The 26011-nt window shown below is 33.0% G+C and overlaps 1 protein-coding gene across 1 annotated transcript; it reads right to left on the bottom strand.

The window, feature by feature from the left end:
- Positions 1-94: 94 nt before the first annotated feature.
- On the bottom strand, positions 95-13558 carry LOC127725672 (acid-sensing ion channel 5-like). Its single transcript, XM_052232822.1, has 5 exons — positions 13403-13558; positions 12445-12498; positions 11482-11644; positions 4071-4165; positions 95-614 (listed from the first exon to the last, which is right to left on the bottom strand). Exons 1-5 carry the CDS (start codon positions 13530-13532, stop codon positions 466-468), a joined length of 591 nt encoding a protein of 196 aa, XP_052088782.1. The 5' UTR covers positions 13533-13558; the 3' UTR covers positions 95-465.
- Positions 13559-26011: the final 12453 nt, after the last annotated feature.

Raw genomic sequence — 26011 nt, 5'->3', positions numbered from 1 at the left:
TACCGACTGTCTGGTGAAATATCAATACACCAAATTTAACAAATATGCGGTCGATCAAAAAGTCCAGAATATAAATGATATGATCTTTGGCGTATTTGTTTAGAATCAAAGTAAGCACTTATTGAAATGTGGTTTATTTAGTGACATAACATCATCAATATATCTAAACTAAAATTCAAGAACTTTGCAAAAGAAGGGAATTTGATGTTGCTGATATTAATGGCCGCGCTTTTGTTTAAACTTTTTTTTGTTTGAATTTCTACAAGAAAGTGTCAGGGTAATTTCGTTCAACTTCCCTAAAACAAACCAAGATGAAATGAAATGAATTAACTATTGGTTGTACATCATTTATATAATGTATGTGAGAATATAATCGGCACTTGTTTTTTCACCTGTCGTGCTGTAACAAGTTGACTGCAAATCAAACTGTTGATATTCCCACTTGAAACAATCTTCTTTTCTTCATTATTTGATTGCTATTTTCTCCACTCTGTTTTCCCTGTGTCTTAGGTTGTAAACAAACGTCCAGAGAGCAAATACCAGGAACTCAAAAAGTTCTGTGAGGGTAACAATGCTGGCGCCAAGAAACAATCCCATCTGTCCACCAAGGTTAGCTTATGAAAGTAAAAACCTTTGTTCATTATGATATCACAATGTTGCCTTGTTTTACCCGAATCGATGTCAAAATTTATACAATAGCAATAAAATTTGCTGTTCTGAACATCAATTGGCAAATATTTTTTTTTCATATTTAGGATGAAATCGTATGATGTTATATATCCACTTTTCATATAAAGATAGCTATATATTTGAGATCCAAGTGCAATGGTCTATTTCCCTATACAACCATAATACGAGATGTTTACAGTCTACGAGTTTTTGTCAGAACTACACTGTTCTATCTCCACACTCCCATTGGATTATAATGGCTTATTCATCTAGTTAGTTCAAAGAAAAATATTTTTTTAGTGTTGTATCTCCACTATTTCTCATGTTTTCTGCTGTTAAATAATTGTTATCAAAATTTACTTAGTAGTACTATGATTAAATGGTGTGCATGTTTTGAACTCAATCTATGGGCAATTCTTAGCAAATCAAGCAGTACAGAATTTGGGATATTACAAAGTTAAAAAAATCCATGGTCTATCTCAAATGGAAATATTGGGATAAATTTCTAAAACTACATTTTTTTGTAGTGAAATGTTCTATCTCCAAAAAAGAGGATGCTTTATTTCTCCAAGTTCCTTGTCTATCAAAAAAAAATCAAACAAAGAGTTACTCTTCGCGTATGTAAATTCAACTCCTATATACATTTTTATGTCTCATTTAGATATTTATGATACTGCGCTTTTAAACTTTAATTTGAAATACATCATTATAAGATTCACACGACGATATTCAACCAATTTCTAATAAAACAGTCAAACATTCAACGTTACATCTATCAGTTTATCTTCCCCACAGCACAAATCCTGTTTATAATATTTTATGTAGATAACAGTAAACATTGAGAACAGTTTGCAAAACTGCAATTATAATATGATCTGACAAATATCAACTGTGATCCATAAACGCCATCAGATGGGAAATTAAAACTAATTCGTTTGTCATCAGCCACATACTAAAGTATTTCAATTTCGCAATTATTACCAAAACCTAGAAATCCTAATATGAAGCATAAGTCGTCCGTGTAGTACCAATAATTACAGGATCACTAATATTTATAGAATATCTAATCCACGAATTCGTTTGTTGAATTGTTGAAAAATATTCAACAAATGACTGAGCACATAACAAAGCATGAGTTACCAGTGCTGTTAGGTCACGAGTTGGATAATTTGCGATATTCCATTTCTTGGATTAGTTATTCTTTTTATTATATTGACTCATAATGTTATCAAGGCAGAATATTCTAGGAATTTACGCGATCACATCGGTTCGATGCAGCTTTGTTTACAACGACCATAACATCATTGATGAGGATTACCGGTTACAAGACGGTTTCAGTTAACAAAATCGTCTTTGAGATCTGGATAACTTTGCTAATAGTCGAGCATAATTAGTAGCTATCGGTTTACGAACTGCCTTTTGGAAAATTTATTTTCGAAAAATAAAAATTACCTTGTCGAATATGAAGTCCTGTATTTATGTTGAATAAAGTCATTAGGGTTTATTCGAATTAATATGACATCTCTGGTATCTGCGTTTAATATTTTTATGGAAGAGACCAAAAGGGTGACTTCGCTGACTTGATAAAGAAATATGATTATCTATTTCTTCAGTCCTGCAATACAACCAATGCTGAGGTGGCGTCCGTTTGTCGGTGCGGGATATATAATTATATACCCACGTCCAGTTTGAATGGGTCGTTACATTTGACAAGTCGTGTTATGAGAGCGCCATATTCTCTGCACATGAAAAACCTTATAGATCTATCATTCACTGCAAAGAAGGAGGTACGATGAGAGGCATTGTTTGGCCCCTAAAATAGTAAAATTACTCAAGACCTTCAAAAGTATGTTAACTTGATAAATGACCAAGATTAATATAATCAAGGTGCCATGATAAATACATGACTTTTTTACATAGTTTTTTTACAATTAAAATGAGCATCAGCCTTACCCTAGAAAATATATTTTACACACATAACATCTGTGTAAAATACATCCAGTACCAAAATCCTTTTTTGGGGAAAGCTGTTATTCATATCTAATATTTTTAAGAAGATGTCAAAATGAGGCATTTTTGCAGTAGGCATTTTGGCAGTTTATGCCTCTAGCATTTGTTAGTCTTGTATTATTTTTAATTTTAGTTTCTTGTGTACAATTTGGAGATTAGTATGGCGTTCATTATCACTGAACTAGTATATATATTTGTTTAGGGGCCAGCTGAAGGACGCCTCCGGGTGCGGGAATTTCTCGCTGCATTGAAGACCTGTTGGTGACCTTCTGCTGTTGTCTGTTCTATGGTCGGGTTGTTGTCTCTTTGACACATTCCCCATTTCCATTCTCAATTTTATTGCACTATATTAAAGAAGTCTGAAGCCCTTATACAAATATGCAAGACAAATTCAATAATACAAAAGCATACTCAAGGTTTTCATAGATATTAAAAAATTATGTGTAACGAACATTTGTACTGATAGAAAAAATATTTTCAACACGTTTTAAAAGTTGTTATTTATAGATAAAAATGGATCAATTCCGTACGTGACGCATCCCTTAAGACAGATATTAAATAAATGAGGCAAAAGACACAAAAAAAAAACGACATGTCGAAGTAAAACAGACAATACCGACGCAAAAAAAAGAAGAACGACGAAAAGATAAACAATATTACAAAAATCACTAATTAGAAATCTAAAGACCGTGCAACACGAACCAAACTAAGCAAATCAATAAACGAAAAGCAAATATGAGAAACAGAATAACAACTAAAATATCTGAGAGTAAAAAAACAATATTACAAAAATCACTAATTAGAAATCTAAAGACCGTGCAACACGAAGCAAACTAAGCAAATCAATAAACGAAAAGCAAATATGAGAAACAGAATAATAACTAAAATATCTAAGAGTAAAAAGGTACTGCACCTCGACTGGCACCGATGAACGAATTTATGAATTGCGATAAGTACCAATGTCAATGAGGAAGAGCTTCATGATGATGATATTCATACCAAATATATATCTCAAGCAAAGGAATATTTTGGTACCTGTTTTGACTACCGATAAATAACAATGTCACCGCGGAACAGATTAAAATGATGATATACATACCAAATATATCTCGAGCAGAGGGATATATTAGATCCTGTTTTGACTACCGATTGATAACAATGTCACCGCGGAACAGATTAAAATGATGACATACACACCAAATATATCTCGAGCAGATGAATATTTTGGTACCTGCTATGACTACTGATAAGTAGCAATGTCACCGCGGAACAGATCAAAATGATGATATACGTACCAAATATATATCGAGCAGAGGAATATTTTGGTACCTGCTTTGACTACCGATAAATTACAATGTCACTGAGGAAGAGCTTCATAATGATATACATACCAAATATATCTCCAGCAGAGGAATATTTTGGTACCTGCTTTGAAATCGTTGTAGAGAGCTGGTCAAAATAAATATGGAGGGATATGTAGTTTTTTCTGAAATAAAAATAATAACAATAGATATTAACTATATTATAGTTCAAGTTCGAAACAGTACTACATTAAATATATTTAAGACTTCTACGGGTCAATATATACATTTGCAGAAACTCAAAACGGACTTTATACAAGTTCAGAATAAACATTTCAAACACTTTCGAAATTCACGAATTCAACCAATACTCAATTCGTAATTATAAATACGGACAACAACTCATTCTGACCTTTGAAAGGCACACCAACATAATGTGGATCCTAACCAATAGCGAGAACCACTATTCATTTCGACGAGTTGAATAATAAGGTTAAGAGAAGAACATACAATATAGGCTCATTATTGAATAGCTAGTTTTATAAATGAATATCTATAGTCAATGTCAAAAATGGCATAGTATTATGATAATGGCAGTCATGGTCTTTTCTACTTAAATATTGAATGGTGAGTTTCATAACGAAGTACCATGTTCTCGACGAAAATGATTAATAATACCAATAAATAAACTTAAGTATGCGCTTTTCCTTGAGAACATTGAATAGTAATTTAATTGTTTAATGCAAGGAGTTGTAAAGGTTTGAATCTGTTATCTTATATTTTGAACGCATGGGAAAAAATGTTTTGCTCGGTTAATCGAAGACATTTAAAAAATCTCAAATGATATATTAAAAAGGACATAGATGTGAGGTATGGTCATTTGGGTACCTAACTACACAATAATCAAAAGACAAAAAGAGGTCAACATATAAAAGGCAATTCTTATTGACGAAACTGGAAGGGTATACCTCGAGTATAAGGCCGTACAATTGCTTACATCAACTTCATTTGAATTTTGGTGGATAGTTGTCTAATTGGCAATCATACCACATCTCCTTATTTTTTATACTAATTGTAAAAAGGAAAAAAAAGGAAAACAACACTTTATAAATTGCATGCGTCCGAAGCGCTTTTCTGTATTATATTTACCTTCATCAGGAATGCTCAAAGCCGAATATTTGAAAGCCAAGGATGTATAAGGTAGCAATACACAGTTAGAAGCTTAGTTTCGCATTTTGGCCATGGTGAATTTTTAAATAAGAAAGTTTTTGTACAATAAAATTGATTTTTAGATAGTTAAAAAAAAATATAGCCTTCCAAGTGGGTTTATATGAACATTTAGATTGTTTTTAGCATGTTTTATAGGCCATTTTTCTTTTCGACAGTCCGTATTTTTACATCCCATACGTCCAGAAATTATTGTAGTGTTTTTCAACAAAGATTTGACCCTCGATCTTTTCAATTCAATTTTATGGAAAAACGAGCAAAAATGCATATGATTTTTTTTGGACATTTTGATAGATAACTGTCTATACTTTCGGGAAAGGTATCAATCTAATGGATTGAAATTCTCCTCTGGACCAAATTTTTTGAGACTTTTGTGGCATTTTCACCCCCCTTTTTGCAATATTTTGTATCAAATAAATGCAGATTATTGCCTTGGTTACACCAAACAGAGATTATATTTCACCATTATAACTATTGGAAATAAATCTATGGCAGATGCTCTTTCCATAAATATACACATGCATAACACAAATATAAAGTCTTATTTGTTAGAAAGGAAGGGAAAGAGGGTGGTTAAAAATTATGGGTTTCAATTTTAAGTTTTTTTCTTAACTGTGTATTGCCATCTAAGAACCAAAATAGTTGAATAATTTAGGGTTTTCTCACCCTTCCGGAGCACTTGAGATCACCCCCAATTGGTGATGGTGTTCATGTTGCTCAGTCTTCAGATTTCTATGTTATGTTGCGTATTCTGTCGTTTGTCTTTTTTCAGTTTTTTGACGTTTTTTTTTTTGGCCATGTTATTTTAAGTTCGTTTTTGACTTATGAATTTGAATATCACTTTGGTGTATTCCACCGCTCTTTTAAGTGCGTATATTGGTCTTTGTTGCTCATCAAAATAAGAAGTAAATATTGTATAAGTCAACCAATGACTCGAACGTTTTAACGATTATCTATTTATATGTCTATGTATACTTTGCAATCGCTGTTTCTTTGCTTTTTGTGTGTTTTTGCTGTGCATGTACTGATTTGTGTCATGGATATATATACTCCATATCCTTTGTTCTTATATTATTTGAAAGCGCAAGGGTATTTATTATAAACGTTAGCTACACATGTATTGTTATTCCTTATAAATTTTATATTATTCTAAATACACTTTAAAAACTTCTGTAGTAGCCTAAGCCGTTATCCAGAAAATGAACATTCCATTGTAATACATAAATCCAGCATATATACTGCTACAAAAATTCATAATAAGAATGTCGAACTCGTCCATTTACCCCGACCGGCATTCTGAGTTATTTGCATGGGTAAGCAAAAGCGCCCTCCCCCCCCCCCCCCCCCCCCCCTTTGTCAAAGTGTTGTGGTGTATCTGTCATAAAGCTGATTAAAATTCCTATGGTCTAGATACCAAAATCCCGAATTCAATGTTACACAAAAGCACACATATTAGTGGAGCGGTGAATGTTGAAAAAGTCGCTTAGTTAAGGAGTTTAAATTACCTAAATACCATATCTGAAAATGTCTATCTATTATTCAACTTCAGAAAAATGTTTGTCGTTAATATCAAATGTTGTCCAAATGACGTTAAAACAGCCTTAACTGACGTTACTCAACTTGTATCGAATACCCCACTGCTGATTCGGTAGACAAATCTCATAACTAACCCTTTCTAAAAATAATTTGTGAACGGAATTGGTAAATACAGTTACTCTTAAACTTCATACAATATAAGAGCATTTTTAAGTAGTCGTATATGTAAAGCACAATGCATATAAAAATGGTTAAAAATAACACTGAAAAATCATCGTTTTATACCTAGCATTATTTGTACGTGCAGTATAGGTGTTTTATAAAGGTACAACAGTAAAGCCGCCGTATAATACTTCAATCGACTCGATTTACTTTTTGAAGTTAGTTCTTAAGAAGATAAATAATTGGCTAAATATCTGCTTTTCATCCGGATTTCAAGTCCGAATATTGGTCACACATTAACCGATACTGTTGTGGTTTCTAGTTATAGGCTCACATAAGGTTGCACTTTGCAAATACAGCTGTTTCACAAGCAACGCCTCTTTTGGGGAGATATATAATAATCCTAGATATTTTGTTTTGTTTACGTACTGGTTCCCAGATATGATCTCTATGTTTCATCTCATAGAGAAATAACTTGGGAATGTTACCAGTATAAAAACACATGGTAGCGGTGAAAAATGAATTCTGAGGAAGACCCAAAGTAAAGGTAGATATAGTACAGAATTTTAGTATACGTTTAAACTACTCTTAGAAGTTCGGGGCATATAAATGTTGAAAATATGCCGCAACGTCCTATGTTTTGAAATTTGAATAAAAAAGTAGTGCATATCAACTTTCCGTTCTAGGATATAATTTTTTTACGAAACTTCATAGTAAAAGTGGCACAGCTTTAGCCGCAAAGGGAGTTCCTATGGAAAATTGCATTGTCTATATTTACAGAAGTGCAACCATTAGGCGATTTAGCGAGGGTCATTTGTAGTCATTATCAATCATATTTCTTGTTCATTTTAGAATTTCCGAAGCCTTGTGATTTCTTTATGTTGTTTATTCGTTTTTGTTGAATTTAACCGCGAAAGTGAATATCATTGTAGGGTTCGTTTGGTTTTCAGGTGTGTTTGATTTGTTTTGTATTCAAGTAAATGGACAATTTCACTGTCTCGTTAAAACTTGCTCCGCCCGATGCCAAGAAAAGGAGCGTTGAAGTTGGTGTTGACAAATGCATTATCTGCGATTCCTTTAGTGGTGAAATTTTAATTATATCAACAGAATCTGGAAGAAAAAGTCTGATAAATGCTGCAGCAAAGAGGCGTGATGATTTGTTCATTTATTTGAATGAATTCTGTAATGATACAGGAACTGAATCAACCGTATTTAGGCACCATAAGCTACACAAGTAAGCAGAATTTGAAATCAGTAGCACGTTCTTCGGCTAAAAAGGAAGCACCATATATGAAGCCCGATTTATCTAATTCATTGCCGTCTGAAAATAATGTTCATCCTCTCAATACATCAAAGTGTATTATTTGCAAGAAACTGTCTCATAAAAAGGTGATAACATTACATACCCTTTCATCTGCTGAAAGGTTAGTAATCTAAAAGATGCTGCTGTTAGAGCATGCGACGCTGAAATGATTTATCGAATAAAACTAGAGAATTTGCTCAATAATGCAGTTTATCATGCGGCATGTTTAACCACATACTTGGCATATAGACCAAAATCCACTGATAAATCTGCGTACCTTTGGCGTTTGAAAGAGAAGTTGAAACTATAGACAGAACCTTATTCGTGACAAAAAGTCTCTTGTAATATCATCAATTTTGACAATGTACCAGTCTTTTTTACCAGATAACATTAGTAAGACCTACTGTAGTCCCAGTAAACTCAAGGCTAAACTTGAGAAGCACTACAGGGATGCCATTGTGTTCTTTGCTCAACAAGGTCAAGGTAAATCTAGCATTGTATTTGCTAGCGATAATTCTGTTGGCGACGCTGTTAAGGCCGCGAATAACATCAAAGCAGAATTAGAAATGCAGGAGATAAAAGCCGACTTCAGTAGCTCCATCAAAACCAACGAACAAACCGATATGCATTTACTTTATTCAGTCGCCTCAATATTACGACAAAAAATGGAAAATGTTTATATTTCTGGAGATTTTTATACTGCAAATGACGAAGTTTCGTTGGAAATGCTAGAAGCAATGTTGCCACCCTGTTTGATACGTTTTATAACTTGACAAAAAGTCTTTTGATACATTTTCTTCTGTAGCAATTTCGATTGGCCCGGTCCCAACATTAATATTTCAATGAGAAAATCGGTTAACGCTGAGTTACTCCACAAGCTCGAGGCAACTGCTACGTCTGTTCCAGCGCTTCCTGATTCTGAAGTCAAAAACAGTATTTATTAGAGATCAGAGATGGAAGGGCAATTGTTCAGACATTTCATGTGAAAAAAATTCAACTTTCGGTGACCTTGCCAACGACTATGTTGCCAGAGCTCTTTCCAATTACCAACAAAGTGAAATTGTGATTGATGTTTTTGACAGTACGACGTATATCTATCAGTCAAATGTAGTGAAAGAGAACGCATGCTGTCAAAAACAGGGCATGCTGGACTTTACCAGTTCATTGAAAGTCGCATTGTTCCAGACTAGAAACGATTTCTGTCTGTCTCTCAAAACAAAAAATCATTTTTGCATTTTCTTGGTGAATATGTCACATCAAATCTAAATGCCAAATTTGAGTTGCCGTTTCCAAACGCTTTGTACATGGCTGGTTGTTTTTCCGATCCGGAAATTGCACAAAAGCTGACAGACGGTGGTGTTATGCGTTGTAACCATGAGGAAGCAGATACCAGAATGATTTTTCATCCTTTTCACGCTGATGCAATGTTTGGTGGGAAAGGCGTCAAGGGTAGAATTGTTATCAAATCAGATGATACTGATGTACTTGTTCTGGCTTTACATTTCTACCCAATGCTTAAAAAGACAAAAGAATTATGGGTTCAAACTGGTTCAATTGGCAGCTTGAAGGATAACAGACGATTTATACCAGTTCACGCCATTGTTTCGTCTCTTGACCAGTTGTCACCGGTATTATGCCGGTCGTACATGCCTTGAGTGGGTGTGATTCCACTTCAAGTTTTTTGGGAATCGGTAATAAGTAGGTATTCAACCTCCTTAGGACGAAACCAAGCCGCTTCAGTAATCTTTTAGCCTTAACACACGATGATGTTGATAGTGCTGTAGATGCTGCTATGGTGTTTGTTACTGCTTTATACGACTCGAAATGCAAATTTCAGAAATCGCACAACAATTTAAATTTGCTAAGACATCAGTTGGCTATAAATAAAGATAAAAGTCTTATTAAGCTTCCGCCATGTGAATCCGTATTTAGGCAACACGTACTACGTGCAATGTGGCAGAGCAAAGTTTGGGTGTCATAAATTTGGCCAACCCAAAGAATGGTTCTCCATGTGCCTTTGGTTGGAACATTGTGCAAAATGACAAGTTAGAGCCAGTTTTCTTTGAGGGACAAATGGCATCAGACTTTCTACAAGATCTTATTTGTTCGTGTAAGGGGGAAAAGTCATGCCAGGCAGTATGTGTTTGTAAGGAGCAGGGTCTTCCTTGCACTGATTTGTGTTTTTGTCAAAATGTAGGTAGTTGCAACAATGTCCAGGCCGTATCAGCCGACATAGCTGATGACACGGATGAAATATCATGAAAATTGTTTTTTTTTTAAATATTTTGTAACTTAATTTTAATTTGCTATAATTTTTTCGACGTTTCATTTTGTATGAAAACGGTCATGTCTCACTTTTTGAATTTGTTTTATAACACGCTTGCACTCATTGCGGTAATGTCGAATGAACATTAAACGTGGTCTAACTCCAATAGCTCACGCTGCTACTGGCATCATCTGAAAAGGTATCGTGTATTGGAACAGTTGAAATTCATTTGAAGAAAACTCAGTGACATGTCGAATCCTGGGAAACTGAAAAAAATTTAACATGACTGCAAATGTTCTTTGATTTATCAACAATACGTTTTGGATACTCTTTTATTCTAAAGTATTCCAAAAATGCTATTTGTCGAGGTCAAATATTAAGGTTATTCTGTTACTGTTATTTATTAGGCTTTGAAAATTTTATAACACGTGTTACCTTCAAAAAAGGTAAATAAAACTTTGTTCTGACGTCATGTGCAAATATGAAAAACATCTAGTATGAACTGAAGCATTGATAGATAACACTACTTATATTATTTATTAAATAGATTATTAATTTTGAAAAATATCAATGGTTTGTTTCTCTATATGAAAATAGGATATTTTTAAGTGATGACCTTTGACCTTGATTTACGGCATGATGGCACCAGCTTTTCTATTTACGACACATATTTTCAAAAAGTACACGATTTAAGCTTTCCAATTAGCTATTAAAATGCCATAAGGTATTCAGGTAATTTAAATTTCTAAAATTGTCCTTTCCGCCGCTCTACTATATGCAGAATTGTGAGTTGATAAAAACAACACATATAAAAAGTACAGAGATGTGGTATGATTGTCAATGAGACAACTATCCACCAAAGTTCAAATGCAGTAAGTAAATGTGAGCATTTATAGGCAAATGTACGCCCTTCAACAATGAGAAAACAAACTGCATTTATGTCCTTGTCTAAACACGACTGTTGTTAACACAATTTGAATAAATGCACAAAATCTCGTTACATGTACCTGTAGTAGTCCAAATTTTCTACTCCAACCACATCAAAGATCTTCTTACTGTAGAAATCCGATGGAAATAGTGATGAAGTCAATGACACGTCATAATGTGTGTATGAACACGGCAATGGACAATCACATTCATCAAGTAGATTTGTTTGTTTGTAGTAGTCTCCTTAAAAAATGAAAAAAAATATAAATAACTGTTAAATATAATGTTAAATATAACACTTATGATCGTAGATAATACAACGCCTGTCTTTTTAATCGTTGGTCAACTGAAGAAAATATGCCGTTAGAATTGGAAGGGAATTGCAAATGCGGCTATTTAGAATGCATACTACTGCATTGCATTAGATACCATATTTTGATCTGATTACAATATCTAAATAAACTCATTATAGATTCCAGGCTTAAATTTTGTAAGCCAGACTTGCGTTTCGTCTACAAAAGACTCATCAGTGACGCTAGAATCAAAAAAATTAAAAACGCCAAACAAAGATCGAAGCTGAAGAGCATTGAGGACCAAAAACGTTTTGCCATAATAAATACCACATGATGAAAAATAATGATGCAGGCGGATTTTTGCAAATCCGCATGAAGGCTTTTATTAGAAATAAACGTTTAGGTAATAACTATAATTTCTGTTTCTAATCCGTAAAATTGTTTTTGAATTTCATAATTTCTATTTCAAGTTAAGCCCAGTGTAGTTGAAGTTAAGATTTCTATCAGTCAACTACTGTTTTTACACTTGTTATTGTATGCAATTATACATCACCGAAACGAAATCGTGTACAATCTTGTTCAATGATAAGATTTAAAAACAATTTAACGGATTAGAAACAGAAATTATAGTTATTACCTTAACGTTTACTTTTGATAATAGCCTTCACGCAAAAATCCGTTTGAGTTCAATTGTAAAATATCTAGATCAACGTGTACATATAAATTAGAGAATAGGAAGACATACTATACCTGTTGCTTTCATAACACATGTAGCCATTTCAAACTTAGAGCAGTAATATGTATCTGCAACAAAGTGCACATATTTTATCAATACTTTTACTGTTTCAAGTACAATGAAAAAATGCTAAACAATTCAAACGAGAAAACCAAGTATTTTATACCGTTATATGTTTTCTTTACGTATAAACTAGTAAAATTTTACATCTCCAATAAATGTTCTTCTTAAAAAAGACGAACTAGATTATTTTGTATTAGAGTATACTTTACTGGAAACTCCTGTTTTTTGGTTTTTTTTTTATTGCAGCACAACTACAAAAATATTCTCTTTTCTGACAATATATGTTTTCTTATTTTCTTTGATTTCTTTTTAATCAATTATAACAGACAATTAAATATTCCAGAGTAAGGTTTGAAATTTTACATTTGACAACTCAAAGGTGTCACGAAATATAAGTTCCTCGTAATATAAGTTTCAAAAGGAAGAAATGTTATGAAATATTATTTCCACTGGAATAAGTATTACTCCAACAGGAACAGATATGATGGCATTGTTTATAACAAAGTTTCAAGAGAAAATTCTGTTAGGTGGAACAAATATACGTTGAGAAAGGCATGTGATACGCTATGTATAACGTAATCATGTGATGTTTTTTTTTTCTTTTATTTGTAGTTATTATGCTGATACTACCGTGCTTGTATTAGCCCATCTCAAAAGATGCTATCGCAATACTCCATGTTGATTATTATCTGTTCAAAGTATTTGCAATTAAAACCATTCGCGCATATACGGGTAACTGTCTAGTATCGTCAAATCAATATAGCTTTGATCGTATCATTAAATGGTACCGGTAATTATGACACGAACCCTTGTAGCAACAGATGAGAAATTAAAGTTGATATATGTTCTGTCTCATCTGGTTCATCCCCGAATATTTCTTTTCTAGTTTAAGTATTTCTATTAACTTACTGTTATGTGTGTAAGGGAGACAATTACATCTGTTTAAAAGAAAAGTTGATAAACAATCCTTAAAACAAGAGCTTCTAAAGTAATCAGAACCGTCGTCGTTCTTGTGATCTCTGCAATACATATTCCCCATTGCTTCATAGGGCTTCGGCAAATACTCAAACTAAAATAAGCAATCATAAAAAATCATAAAGATAATCTAATATTCTAAATAAGAGAACAATTATGGTGTTGCTATTAGTTAAGGCAACAAAAACTTTATATTAACATTGCGATACAGAGATATTTTATTGTAAATTTGTTTATATGGTGATTTTTTGTAGATAAAACTTATTGAAATAAAGGTAATTTCTTATTTTATACAATTTGTTACCATTTGGGTGATAAAAGACTTGTATTCATACAGATGTGATATGGTAAGTCATGATTCATCATTGAAATTAAATTAAATGTAAACCATTACAAATGTATTTACCTGTTTTTTAGTCACTGAAGCAAATACTTCTCTTCCTGGTTCAACATAAAATCCGCTTATTCCTTTGAAAATAGGATCTTCATTTGAATCATGAACTAAGAACTGAGAAAAAAATTAACATTGAATTTAATATTTAGTTTTTGGCATATCTGTACCTAATATTTCTAATGTCTTCATCTAATCTCTCTACCTCAACGCTTTGGTCGGTCAGCATGTTAGATAACATGTTTTTTAATCTATGCACCCCTCCAAATGTTGTTGCAATGACAATAACGGTTACTGCAATTTTACTGCATCAGATGCGCATTTCGACAATTAATGTCTCTTCGGAGATTCTCAAGGACGATAATAAAAACGTTGAAGAGATGATCAAACCAAAAAGGACCCAAAGTATAGCAAAACCTGGACAAGGAATCAGAGCTTAGCAAGGGTTTTTTAAAAACTGAGAGAGTGAAACTCTTTAAATGCGATGCATCGGATTTAAATTTTCCATTCTGACTGCGTATTGATAGATCCTGCAAAGCAAAACGGGTGCTCCCTCAGCATGGGCCAGGCGGGAGAGGTCCTAGATTCCGTCGTCGACATTTAGGTTCAGTCTGTGGTTAAAGTTTTTTTTAAACATCAATGACCTTGTCAAATCTACATGGAATTTTATGAAATTCGGACAGGACCTTGTTTATGACCAAAATATAATGTCCAGAACTAAAGTTTGAAAATATTTGTTTTCATTTTCAGTAATTAACTGATAAATGGACTTATTATTTTTTAAAGTTTTTCAGTCATCAATTATCTTGTCAGACCTTCATGGAATTTTAGGAAAGCTTAGTTCTGACCAAAAGACAGTATCCCGGAGTAAGTTTGAAAATATTTACTTGTTTGTTTTTTGTTGCACTTCTGTGCTCTGTTATTTCGTTGTTTTCCTCTTATAGTTGATGTGTTTCCCTCGGTTTTAGTTTGTAACCCGGATCAGAGACGGATCCAGGGGTTGGTCACCTGGCGCCGGTGACCACCCCCTGTGTTTGCAAAAATGGTGCACCATGTACCAAAAAAATGGTGCACCTTGAACATTTTGAAAAATAAATTCTTTGATTAAATCAATTTGTCTATCGTAATCACCAGTCAGAAAGTTAGCATTGATATGAATAAAAGTGATCAGATTAAAGAAACAACCCCCGACTTACATATAAGTACAAACGACATTGGTTTTGTAAAACAATCAACACGTAAATTAACAAACGAAGAGAAATTTAATTTGATAAAAAATTAATTTCAACCTGGAATAAACTATAACTTTCCCATAAAAAAATATGCAGGAAAGAACAGACTGTTTCAGCTGAATTGGCTGAATCGCTATGATGGGCTAGTGTACTCACCTTCAGGATCGACTAAATGGACTTGCACTGATGCACGTGCATTACAATTTAGATTTAGAACTTGATGTGATCGTTGACATGTTTGCACGCAGGCATCCAAGAAAAATTAAATTAGAATCAATTTTATAAATCATGTGTAACTTGTGTATTCTATAGTTGTAACTATTTTCATGATATCAATAAAAAAAATGAATTTTAATTTAAGATTTCAAAGGTGACCATCCCCTGACAAATTCTTGGATCCACCCCTGCGGATTTGTTTTCTCTCAATCGATTTATGACTTTTGAACAGCGGTATACTACTGTTGCCTTTACTCTACTCTCTTTTTCCGTATTTAACTGATAAATGGACTTAGTTTTTTTTACATTTAACAAATAGATTAAGTCTGGGGTTAAAGTTTGTTACACATCAATTACTTTATCAAACCTTCATAGAATTTTATGAAACTTTGGCAGAAGCTTTTTAATGATTAAGAGATAATGTCTAAAGCAAACTATTGAAAACATTTTTTTTTTTATTTTTAGTATTTTCTACTAAAAAAAAGTAAAATAGCAAACTACCGAACTCCAAGAAAAATTTAAAACTGAAATTCCCTTATCAAATGGCAAAACCAAAAGCTCAAACACATCAAACGAATGGAAAACACTTGTCATATTACTGACTTGGTACAGGCATTTCCTTATGTAGAAAATGGTGGATTAAATCTGGTTTTATAGCTAGCTATATGAACTTAGTTTATTACAGATAATATTCACAGACAGTCTGGGATTAAACTTTTTTGACATGATACATTTGTAAACCTTCATGGATTGTTATGAAACTTGGACAGAAGCTAATCTTCAAGACCATGAAAAAGTATCAAAAGAAAAACTTTGAATTTTTTTTTAAATTCTGTTTTTTACTGATTAGCTTCTCCCTAAAAATTTATAAATTGATTGACACTTGCTGAACTCCAGTGGCAAATAGTTAATGCATATTCAGTCACAGAAAGCGAGACAGAGATAGTGATTCGGTGGCGGCGGTAGCATTAACTAATTAATAAAAAGCTTCATATTTCAGAAGGTATAAGACCATAGATGCCTTATATAGATACCTTTTGTTATGAAGTTTTTGTCTGTCATATGTCTATTGTCCTAGGCCGGCCTTGACCTCATTTTCGTATTTAAGTGACTACTTGAAAAAAAGATTTTTTGTAATGTTAACTTCTATCTTATTATAAGTACTAGGATAACTATATTTAGTACGTGCGTACTTTGCAAGCTCCTTATGCCTGTCAGACAATTTTCACTAGATATTGACCTAATTTTAGGAATCATTTTAAGTGTACATGTCCATCTAGCAGGTGTTATCTGACCTTGACCTCATTTGTATGTTTCATTGGTCAATGTTATGTTTTTGAGTTTTGATCTGTCATTCAATGATCATAAGCAATAGGTCCACTATATTTGGTGAATGGAATAATTATAATGTGTGCATGTCCGTCTGACAGAATTTATCTGACTTTGATCTCATTTAATGGGTCTTTAAAATGTTAAGTTTATGTAATACTTGTAGTAAAACCGTTATCTTTAAGACTTTTAACATAAAACCAATAATCAGTCAACAGGCGAGACATTTCATCGTGTGTTGTTAGTATTTAGTTTTTTCTCACATTTAAGCTTATTTAAACACGTTTCTGATCATGACTTTGGACAAACATATGCCCATTTATCGGGATTTCTTTTAAAAGAGTTATTGTTCTCTCAGTTTTAACACGTTTTTTTTCTTGAGTTTTGTTTTCAACTGGTCATTGGTTGGTTTTTTTTCCCATAAATGGTTGCAACTTACCTAGGCAATATCTTGCTGAAAGAATGGATATTTGAGATCTGTTTTGGAAATTTTAGTCTCATTCGGTTAATAATCTCTGGTTTTTCTTACTTTCTTAATGAAGGTGAGTCTAGAAATGGGCAATTTATACCTTAAATCGCTAATGTATCCGTTCATGCAATATTTAACCAGGATTAATGTTCAAAATATACTATAAACCAACTATTTTGCGTTTAGCCCTTTTTAGCCAATTTCGAGGCGATTTATATTCGCTATTTTACAATTTTGGTCCTGAGAAGATCAAAATTTGACATACTCGCAACAATTTATACTCACGTGAGTCATGAATATAAGTTTGTTTACAGTGTTTAAGATTTTATTTGCATTTTAATTAACCCTAATGTATACTTAGTAGTCCTTGCTCTTGGAAACATTTTCATACCCAAAGGGATGACCGAGGTATAAAAGCAATAGGTCTACCTGAATACTCCTGTCCGTTAGTAAAACCCATGCTGAAGATGGAGTCCGTTTAGTTGTGCGGAATGTACAAATACGCATCCACATCCGATCAGAATCGAAACGTTCACTCCGATGCATCGTATAGGGACAATAATGAACCCCGACAACAGCATTTTGAGGGTAGGCGGCCTGCTGCAAGGCAACATTCCGACTCTATCTTACAACTACCATGTCCAATGCACAATGTTAAAACAATATTGTCGACATCGCGATATTTACAATGTTAACACGATATTGTGTCAACATCGTTGATATTGTATGAACTCTTATATATTGTTTACATCGTTGACATCGTTAACATCGCGATGTATACAATGTTGTAAAGATATCGTGTTTACATCGCGATATCAACGATGTTAACACTATATTGTGTCAACATCGTTTACATTGTAACAGCTGTTTATACTGTTTACATTGTATACATCGCACGATATTGTGTCAACATTATTTATAATGTTTGAAATGTAATAAAATGTTTACATCGATATATTACAATTTATTAACGATACGATGTAAACAGAAAGGTATAGACTCTATATACAACATAAACACGATGTTGCCACGATATTGTCAACATCACTATGTATACGATGTGATCATTAAATATTGTTTTTATTGGTACTAATATTGATTTTGTATCAGTAAATTAAAAGCAAACTAAATATTATTGTTTTATACATATACACACTCATGGATCTACAATCTGTCGATACCTGTATCTTGGCATTGCACAAGGTCATGTTTTTCTCTGACTGTTTATGTCGTCTTTACACTAAATCCATTGGAAGTTGGATGTGTACGAATTGATAATTTAGTCTTAGATGCATGAATTTTTTTAATTAGTTGTTAGTGGTTTTGAATTAGCTGTCAGTAACTGCGAGTACTCTCAGATCTGTACTTAGTGTCTTTTTGTTGTTTGGATGTACAAGTACCCGGCCACGTCCACTTGTGTTTGTAGTATTTGTATTTTTATCCATCTGATGAGTTAAGCCTCTTTCAACTGATTTTTATAGTTAGTTCTTATGTTGTACTGTTACACCACTGTCCCAGGTTAGGGGGAGGGTTGGGATCCCTTTAACATATTTAACCTCGCCACATTCTGTATGTATGTGCATGTCTCAAGTCAGGAGCTTGTAATTCAGTGGTTGTCGTTTGTTTATGTGTTACAATTTGTTTTTCGTTCATTTTTTGTACATAAATTAGGCCATTAGTTTTCTCGTTTGAATTGTTTTACATTGTCATTTCGAGGCCTTTTATAGCTGACTGTGCGGTATGGGCTTTGCTCATTGTTGAAGGCCGTACGCTGACCTATAGTTGTTAATTTCTGTGTCATTTGGTCTCTTGTGGAGAGTTGTCTCATTGCCAATCATACCACATCTTCTTTTTTATAATAATTGTTACATAACATTAATACGATGTAAACGATGTGGACGATGGATACACGATAGTGTCAACATCACGATGTATACGATGCGAACGATGTAAACAGAAAGGTATAGACTCTATATACAACATAAACACGATGTTGTCATGATATTGTAAACATCACGATGTATACGATGTGAACGATGTAAGCACAAAAGTATAGACTTGGTACACACCATTAATACGATGTTGACGATGTGAACGATGTAAACACGATATTGTCAGCATCACGATGTATACGATGAGAACGATGTAAACACAAAGATATAGACTCGATATACAACATAAACACGATGTTGACACGATATTAATAACATTGCGATGTATACGATGTAAACAGAAAGGTATAGACTCTATATATACAACATAAACACGTTGTTGACACGATATTGTCAACATCACGATGTATACGATGTGAACGATGTAAACACAAAGGTACAGAACATATATATAGATAGGATACAATGTAAACACAATAATGACATGATAAAGTAGACATTGCGATGTAGACAATATCGACAAAACATCTTGCACTGGACATACGTATATATAGTCTATACCTTTCTGTTTACATCGTTTACATCGTGTTTATATTGTATATCGAGGTTCTCTTACAAACCCTATTTTTCCAGTGACAGTCGAAAGTTACCGTGCTTTGTGCCAGTCGACCTATAATTGAGATAACATTTTATGCCCTGTCTACGATAGTTAGTGGAGTGGGATATCATGTTTTCTGGTCAGTGCGTACGTCCAATAACAGTAAAGTTTTTGGTCCATGTAATTAACCATGAAGTTGGAGTCACATTAATTTGAAACTAGTTTCACGGTTAACTGAACAAGGAAATGTGACAGTGCGCATACGGTCAAAATTTTAGGTTCAGGTAGTTTATCATGAAGTTGTTGTTACGTCAATTTATATCTTAGTACACATCCTCATTTTGGTGTTTGTTTTTTAAAAGTATATGCCAGAGTAGAATTTCGACCCAGATTTATATTTTTTAGCGGTTATATAGAAATCCGAAAGTGGGCGAGGAGCAAGGTGTCAAATTTACATTTTGTTTTCTAGACCTGAATATGCAAGAATCATGTGCCATTTGACGTTAAGTAAACATTAAACCATCATACTGATATGTTCTTTGTGTTTTCTCCCACTCCCCAAAAATCCATTGAATAAATAATTGTTTCATTAGTATGGATTATTCGGTGTTATTAAAAGCTTAACATATGGTATGGACATGCATTTGTCTGTAATTGGAGGCCGTATGTTGACAAACTTAAAGATCTTTCTTTGCTTGATTTGTTATTTTATATGGTTTTGTGCGCTAAAAATCCTTTCATTCAACAATGAATTAATATATTTCCCAACATTTATTTTTTTCGTAGCTTCAATTAATGTTCTCATTATCAGTAATGTTCTTAATGTGTAAAAAAAACTTATTTGACAACATTTTCACTTATTTCCTTAATTGCTTGAGGTACTTTTGTGGAAATTGAGAAATTGGGGAGGGTGTTAGTAAGGTTTGTATACGTAGCCTTGACCTTTTCGTTTGTGATTTCAGTCTTTTTTATACACATCTTCAGGTGGCAAAAAAGTATTAACAAGTCAGTTCAAGGGATACTTGAGATATAATGCGGCCAATATTTGGTGAACGTATTTACCTAAGCTGGGCAACTTGTTACCAAGTGTGAGGCATTTTACTTTTAATAGGAATTCAAAAGAATTTCATGAAACCGCTTCTGGTAGAATACTCATACAAAGTATCATATCAGAACATGAAGTTGATACAATCTAGGAATATTGGACTATTGTGGGCAACTTTTCGCACTAAGTTTGTTATTTTTACCTTTAAATTAGATATCAAAATCTTTTCCGCACTTTCTTGAAGAGATAGACATTTTGTGAAGTTTCATTAATTATCTCTATGGGGTAATTAAAATACAGGGTGGACATGCTTTTTTATGCGTAAAAGGGGGAAACGTTCAGCTCAGTTTATGAACTTGACCTTACAGCTACATATAAACTTCGTCTTAAATTCTGCCTAATAATGTTAGATCTCCAGTTTTTTTCTTTCTAAGTGGGATCTTAATCTATGCTACTACACCTGCTCTGTGTCCAGCGAACAATGCTGGCTAGACTATGTGGATATAGCTTTCTTTAGTCGAGAATTGCTTTTCCTCGTCGAGTTTATCAAGACTTGTAACAAGGTACAAGGTTTATCCAATGGAGATCGTCAGTCGTAAGTTGTCACATATTAAGTTGTATAAACATTTTTTTTCGCAACGACAGCAAACCTCCTGGCAGTTGTGAACAATCTTAGTAAGTATTTAATTAACCATAAGTAGTACTTCAGATATTGGATAAAAACGATGCATGAATATAGATCTAGGGTTGACAAATTTCTACTCAATATTTCACTTTGGCTTTTTAGCTGAAAATTCAAATCTAATCCGTGATACACCTTCTTGTAGTGTTAAACTATCATACTATGCATTTAGAAGGGTCATGATTTTTAATCATAGAATTGAAAACACCCTTATAATGAGTTTATAATAATCGTCGTATCAAGTATCATATATTTGTTTTTATCCTATATTTTCCCTCGAGACATTAAGTATTCATGAAACAATTGTATCGTTTAAGCTTATATTTTCCAATGATTAACTTCAATATTAATGAACATTCTGGTGCATTTGAAATAAGTCTAAATCAACAAGGTGCTGCTAATTAAACATAGGAAACAAATACCTGAAGTCCTTCGCCATACGAGCTGCCGTAGTAGTTATTTGCACTGTCCAAATCAAGCATTAAAGTCAAATGAAAGAGTGATCCTACGTGGTTCGTTTTTATTTTCATATCTGGATTTGATGTAAAACATGCTCCACTTGGGCTCAATTTAGCTTTGAAGTATTTCTTGATATCTAAACTACTCAAATGAAAACTTGCATATAACAAAATTCCACCAGGATCAAGAATATGTTTTTGATCTGTCATAACATCTTCTAATGTTCGGTTTAGGTAAAACCCTTCTTGTTCAAAAATCGGATCGCTCCAGTTTGTCGTTACATTTGAGTAAACAGAAAAGGGACTTATGCTAAAGTAATAATTATCTATCCTTGAATCATTATTTATTACACTTTTATTTAGTGAGTTTAAATTGCAAACTGTCACTGATGGAAACTCTATTTCATTTTGAGGTTTGATATACTGTGTCATTGTTGTGGGATATCTATAGTAATGTTTTATCTCCGCTACCACCGTTACTGTAAGGTATATACCACATGATAAAATAATACAGGTCCACAATAACCTAAAACCAGAAAAGGAAAACATTGAAATAGAGTTGCAGGACATAGTATTTAATAAACTGAAATTAGTAGTTTCAATTGTTAAAATATTCAAAGTACATTTTTCTAGAGGTCAACTAATCTAGAATGACTATAAGTGTATTCCTCCTACACAATCCTAACAGTTTTAAAAAAGCTAAATCAAATGACGAGTGGCGATTGAAGAAATAACAAACGTTCAAATGAAGTCGATACTCACAATCTTATTTTGTGTCTGCTTGTTATTCCAGACAGTTTATTTACTCCATGAAATCCAGTATTCTGGCTGAAGTCATTCCACAGATCACCAATATTATGTAATGGTCTAGTGTTGGGTGTAGAAATGTTCTTACTCTCAGTGTTCATCATATGTCGATATGTTTCCTACAGTACAACAACATTCATGTAGACTACATAATTTAGAAAAAAGTTTCCTTTTTTAGCAGAGATTATTCGATAATATGATATTACTCAAAGCTTCTGATAATTATTTGATTTTATAAAACTTGAAGAAGAAAAGCAAATACTGAGTCAGTTACTTTAATTATACTGCCTATCCTTCTATTTGGTTTTATCTCATGAGTATTCAGGTACAGACGATAATAAAAAATGTTAAATAGACCATATAGATTTTACATCTGCATCTACATTTTGAACTAAGCTATTAAAACCAATTCATTTTTTTATTTGTTACAGTTTATTAAATAATGGGCTATGACACATCAGTGTTGACAACTCCGTTATTGTTCGCCAATGTGTTGTACGCAAAATGATAGTGTAAAGTTATTAAGAACTTTGGTTTTATTAATATTTGCATTTTATTTAATCAACTCCAAGAGCATTTGACTCCCATGTATAACATCGTACTTTATTTGGCCTTTTAATTTTTTTTATTCGAGCGGCACTGATGAGTCTTCTGTAGACGAAAAGCGCGTCTGGCGTACATAATTATAAGCCTTTTATCGTTGATGAGGTTTTTCAAGAAACCTCCACAAATCAGATACAATATATACAACAATACTTCATCATAATGTATGAATGATTGACATTGTGTCAACTATACACCAGAGTCAAATGAAGTGGCTATAAGCAACTAAAGATTACCGTACGGCTTCAACAATGAGCATACCGTATAGTCAGCTTTAAAAAAAAGCGCTAGTCCATTGCTTTTTATATGTTTTTTGCTGTACATGTGCTGATTTTGTGTCATGGATGGATACCCCATATCATTTGTTTTTCAAACAATGGGGAAAATGTGAAAAAATTCAAACGAGAAAAAACGGACGGCCTTATTTATGACAAAACAATTAACGAAAAACAAATATGACAGACATTAACGTACGCCAACCTTTGTAATACAGGCTCCTGACTTGGGACATGCATATACAGAATGTTGCGGGGTTAAACATTTCTATGAACACATTAATGTTAAAATCAGTTAGAAATTGCTTAACTCATCAGATCCGTACGAAGAACAAAGAAAAAAAAACAACTACCAAAAAGACAAATGACACAAAGTACCGATATAAGAGTACTCGCAGCTGAAAGCATGTTATATAAGGAAATAAAGTGGGTTTTTTTATCTCGGAAATCACATTCTATTGCAAAAATATGACTGTTAAATTACAATTGTAAAAGTGATAAATATATATGAAAATTAGATGTTGGATATCGGTCAATTGGACCCAACGTGACAAATAAACAGAAGACATATAAAGTTCAATATACAGTCTTCAGCAATAAACGCAGACGTCTACGCAATATATCAAGCTCTTGATCGTCAGGAGTCAAGAATAGTTGTAAATAAATTTGACAGGATTATGGAAGATTGAGCCGTTAATACCAATGTGCTAGCGTGTATTTATTGATGATTGAATAAATATTGATATAATTTTGTAATTGGTATTTAATTCCTTATTTGAATTTACTTTAAAATAAAGATGATTTTATTCCTAATTCATATTTGTGTTTTTGTTTTCAAATAGATTGATTACGGATTGTGATTAATTATGAGTCGTACCATTTGTATTTTATATTGACAGACTTTGACGGTTAACTAGTTTCGTCTTTATTGTTACTCACATCTTCTATTTTGATAGTCATTGTTTTTACGCTTGATTTGGCCGCACACTTTCTATTATTTCATTGGTCATATATCTTTTGGCGGTTTATTTCTTTTGAAGTATATAGTTAATTGTGGATTGATGTTCAAACTGAACACACGTATCATATATTTTCTTTTGTCTTTATTTGCTGTATTTGCTGTTTCGTATTTCGCATATTTGTATTGGGGGAATTCTACGATTTTTTCATGTATTTTTACAGAGTTCTGCATATGATGTAGATATACGTTGAGGCATAACCTTTGTACCTAATGGGAGGGTTTCATTTTGATGCTTCATAATAAAACTATCCAGAACCCTACATGGTCAACTATTTAGTTATGCCTTAAATAGTGCGACTACACCAAAACTCAAAATAACAATAAAAAATCATTAAAATATGCCACCAGAAAACCACTGAGGAGGTTCATGACTTTGAACAAGCAAACGAACACATCTCGATCAGCGAACAAAAGGTAAATTAAAGATCATTTAACAAATATCTTTTCAGTTAAAAAGAACTTTCCTCTACAAAACAATTTAGTAGATAAGAAATGACAAGTACAAAAATTATAAATAATAGTATCAAAGAATGTTCGCAAAAAGGCAAGCTAAAAGCAATTAACCAGCTGATATTAAATGATGTTGTCCTACAGTCAAATATCGTTTTTAATTTAGTAAAAAAAAAATCCAGAAAAGTCGTTAATAGTGTAAGAAGAAACAACCTTGTTTAGTGCCAAGTACGAACTGCAAAGAATTTCAATGCACAAAAAAATAAAACAAAACCATTTCAATATTGATTCAAACTTTGAATATGCGACTTGGTGGTTATCCCAAAAATATACCAGACGCAGTGATTGAACAGCAATGGTAAAATTAGTAGCATTAATGTTATTGAGCAAAATAGAAAGATCTGAAGACAATTACCAACTTGTGAACTTTATTTATAATATTAGCGGTAAGACCTGAGTGCGAAATATCTATGTGAAATCTATATTTGAAAGTTAATTCAGATTTTTTTAGTTTGATTATTTGTTAAATTGTTTTATTGAATGCTCCCAAACAAGATTTGGAAACTTATTGTTCTTCTCCTTCTTATGGATTTCTCGTACTTGAACTTGTCCGCGGCAGTTCTAAGAAACCACAGATGAACTTACGGTTTTGCAGTATGTTGCTTACATATCTAGTTGTACCTAAAGTAATAAAGTATTTTAAATGTGCAAGGGGATTAATTAAGGAATGGTTTGGAGTAATAAAAGGATGGGTTTTACTATAAAAGCCTAGGGGGGATGGTTAGTGTCGTGTTTAAACCAGTTAGTGATAGGGACATGATGTCTTCAGTAATTATCATGGGACAATATGACCCACTGACTTATGACCTTATCCACTTTTAAATGGACATATACCGTAAAAGAAATGGTGAGTATAATAATGGAAAATGTTCTACATAACAGGATATATCAAATGAGATGCATGATAAGTCAACGGATATCATTTCAAATTTCTTAAAAATGGTTTATATACTTTCTTGTTTATGTCTGTCAAGATTAATTGAATGACATACAAGGTGATACCCAGAGGGTCATA

This window comes from Mytilus californianus, unplaced genomic scaffold (genome assembly GCF_021869535.1).
Source record: "Mytilus californianus isolate M0D057914Y unplaced genomic scaffold, xbMytCali1.0.p SCAF_15, whole genome shotgun sequence".
NCBI lineage: Eukaryota > Metazoa > Mollusca > Bivalvia > Mytilida > Mytilidae > Mytilus > Mytilus californianus.
This window is presented reverse-complemented; position numbering and strand designations above follow the sequence as displayed.

What these genes read in the sequence shown, in the direction of transcription:
- LOC127725672 (XM_052232822.1), bottom strand. Translation starts at nt 13,532, where the DNA reads ATGGGGAATATGTATTGCAGAGATCACAAGAACGACGACGGTTCTGAT. An exon ending in ATGTGTTATGAAAGCAACAG is followed by an intron (nt 11,645 to 12,444) that starts GTATAGTATGTC and finishes TCATTTTTTAAG; the next exon opens with GAGACTACTACAAACAAACA. An exon ending in GAAAATTTGGACTACTACAG is followed by an intron (nt 4,166 to 11,481) that starts GTACATGTAACG and finishes TTTTTATTTCAG; the next exon opens with AAAAAACTACATATCCCTCC.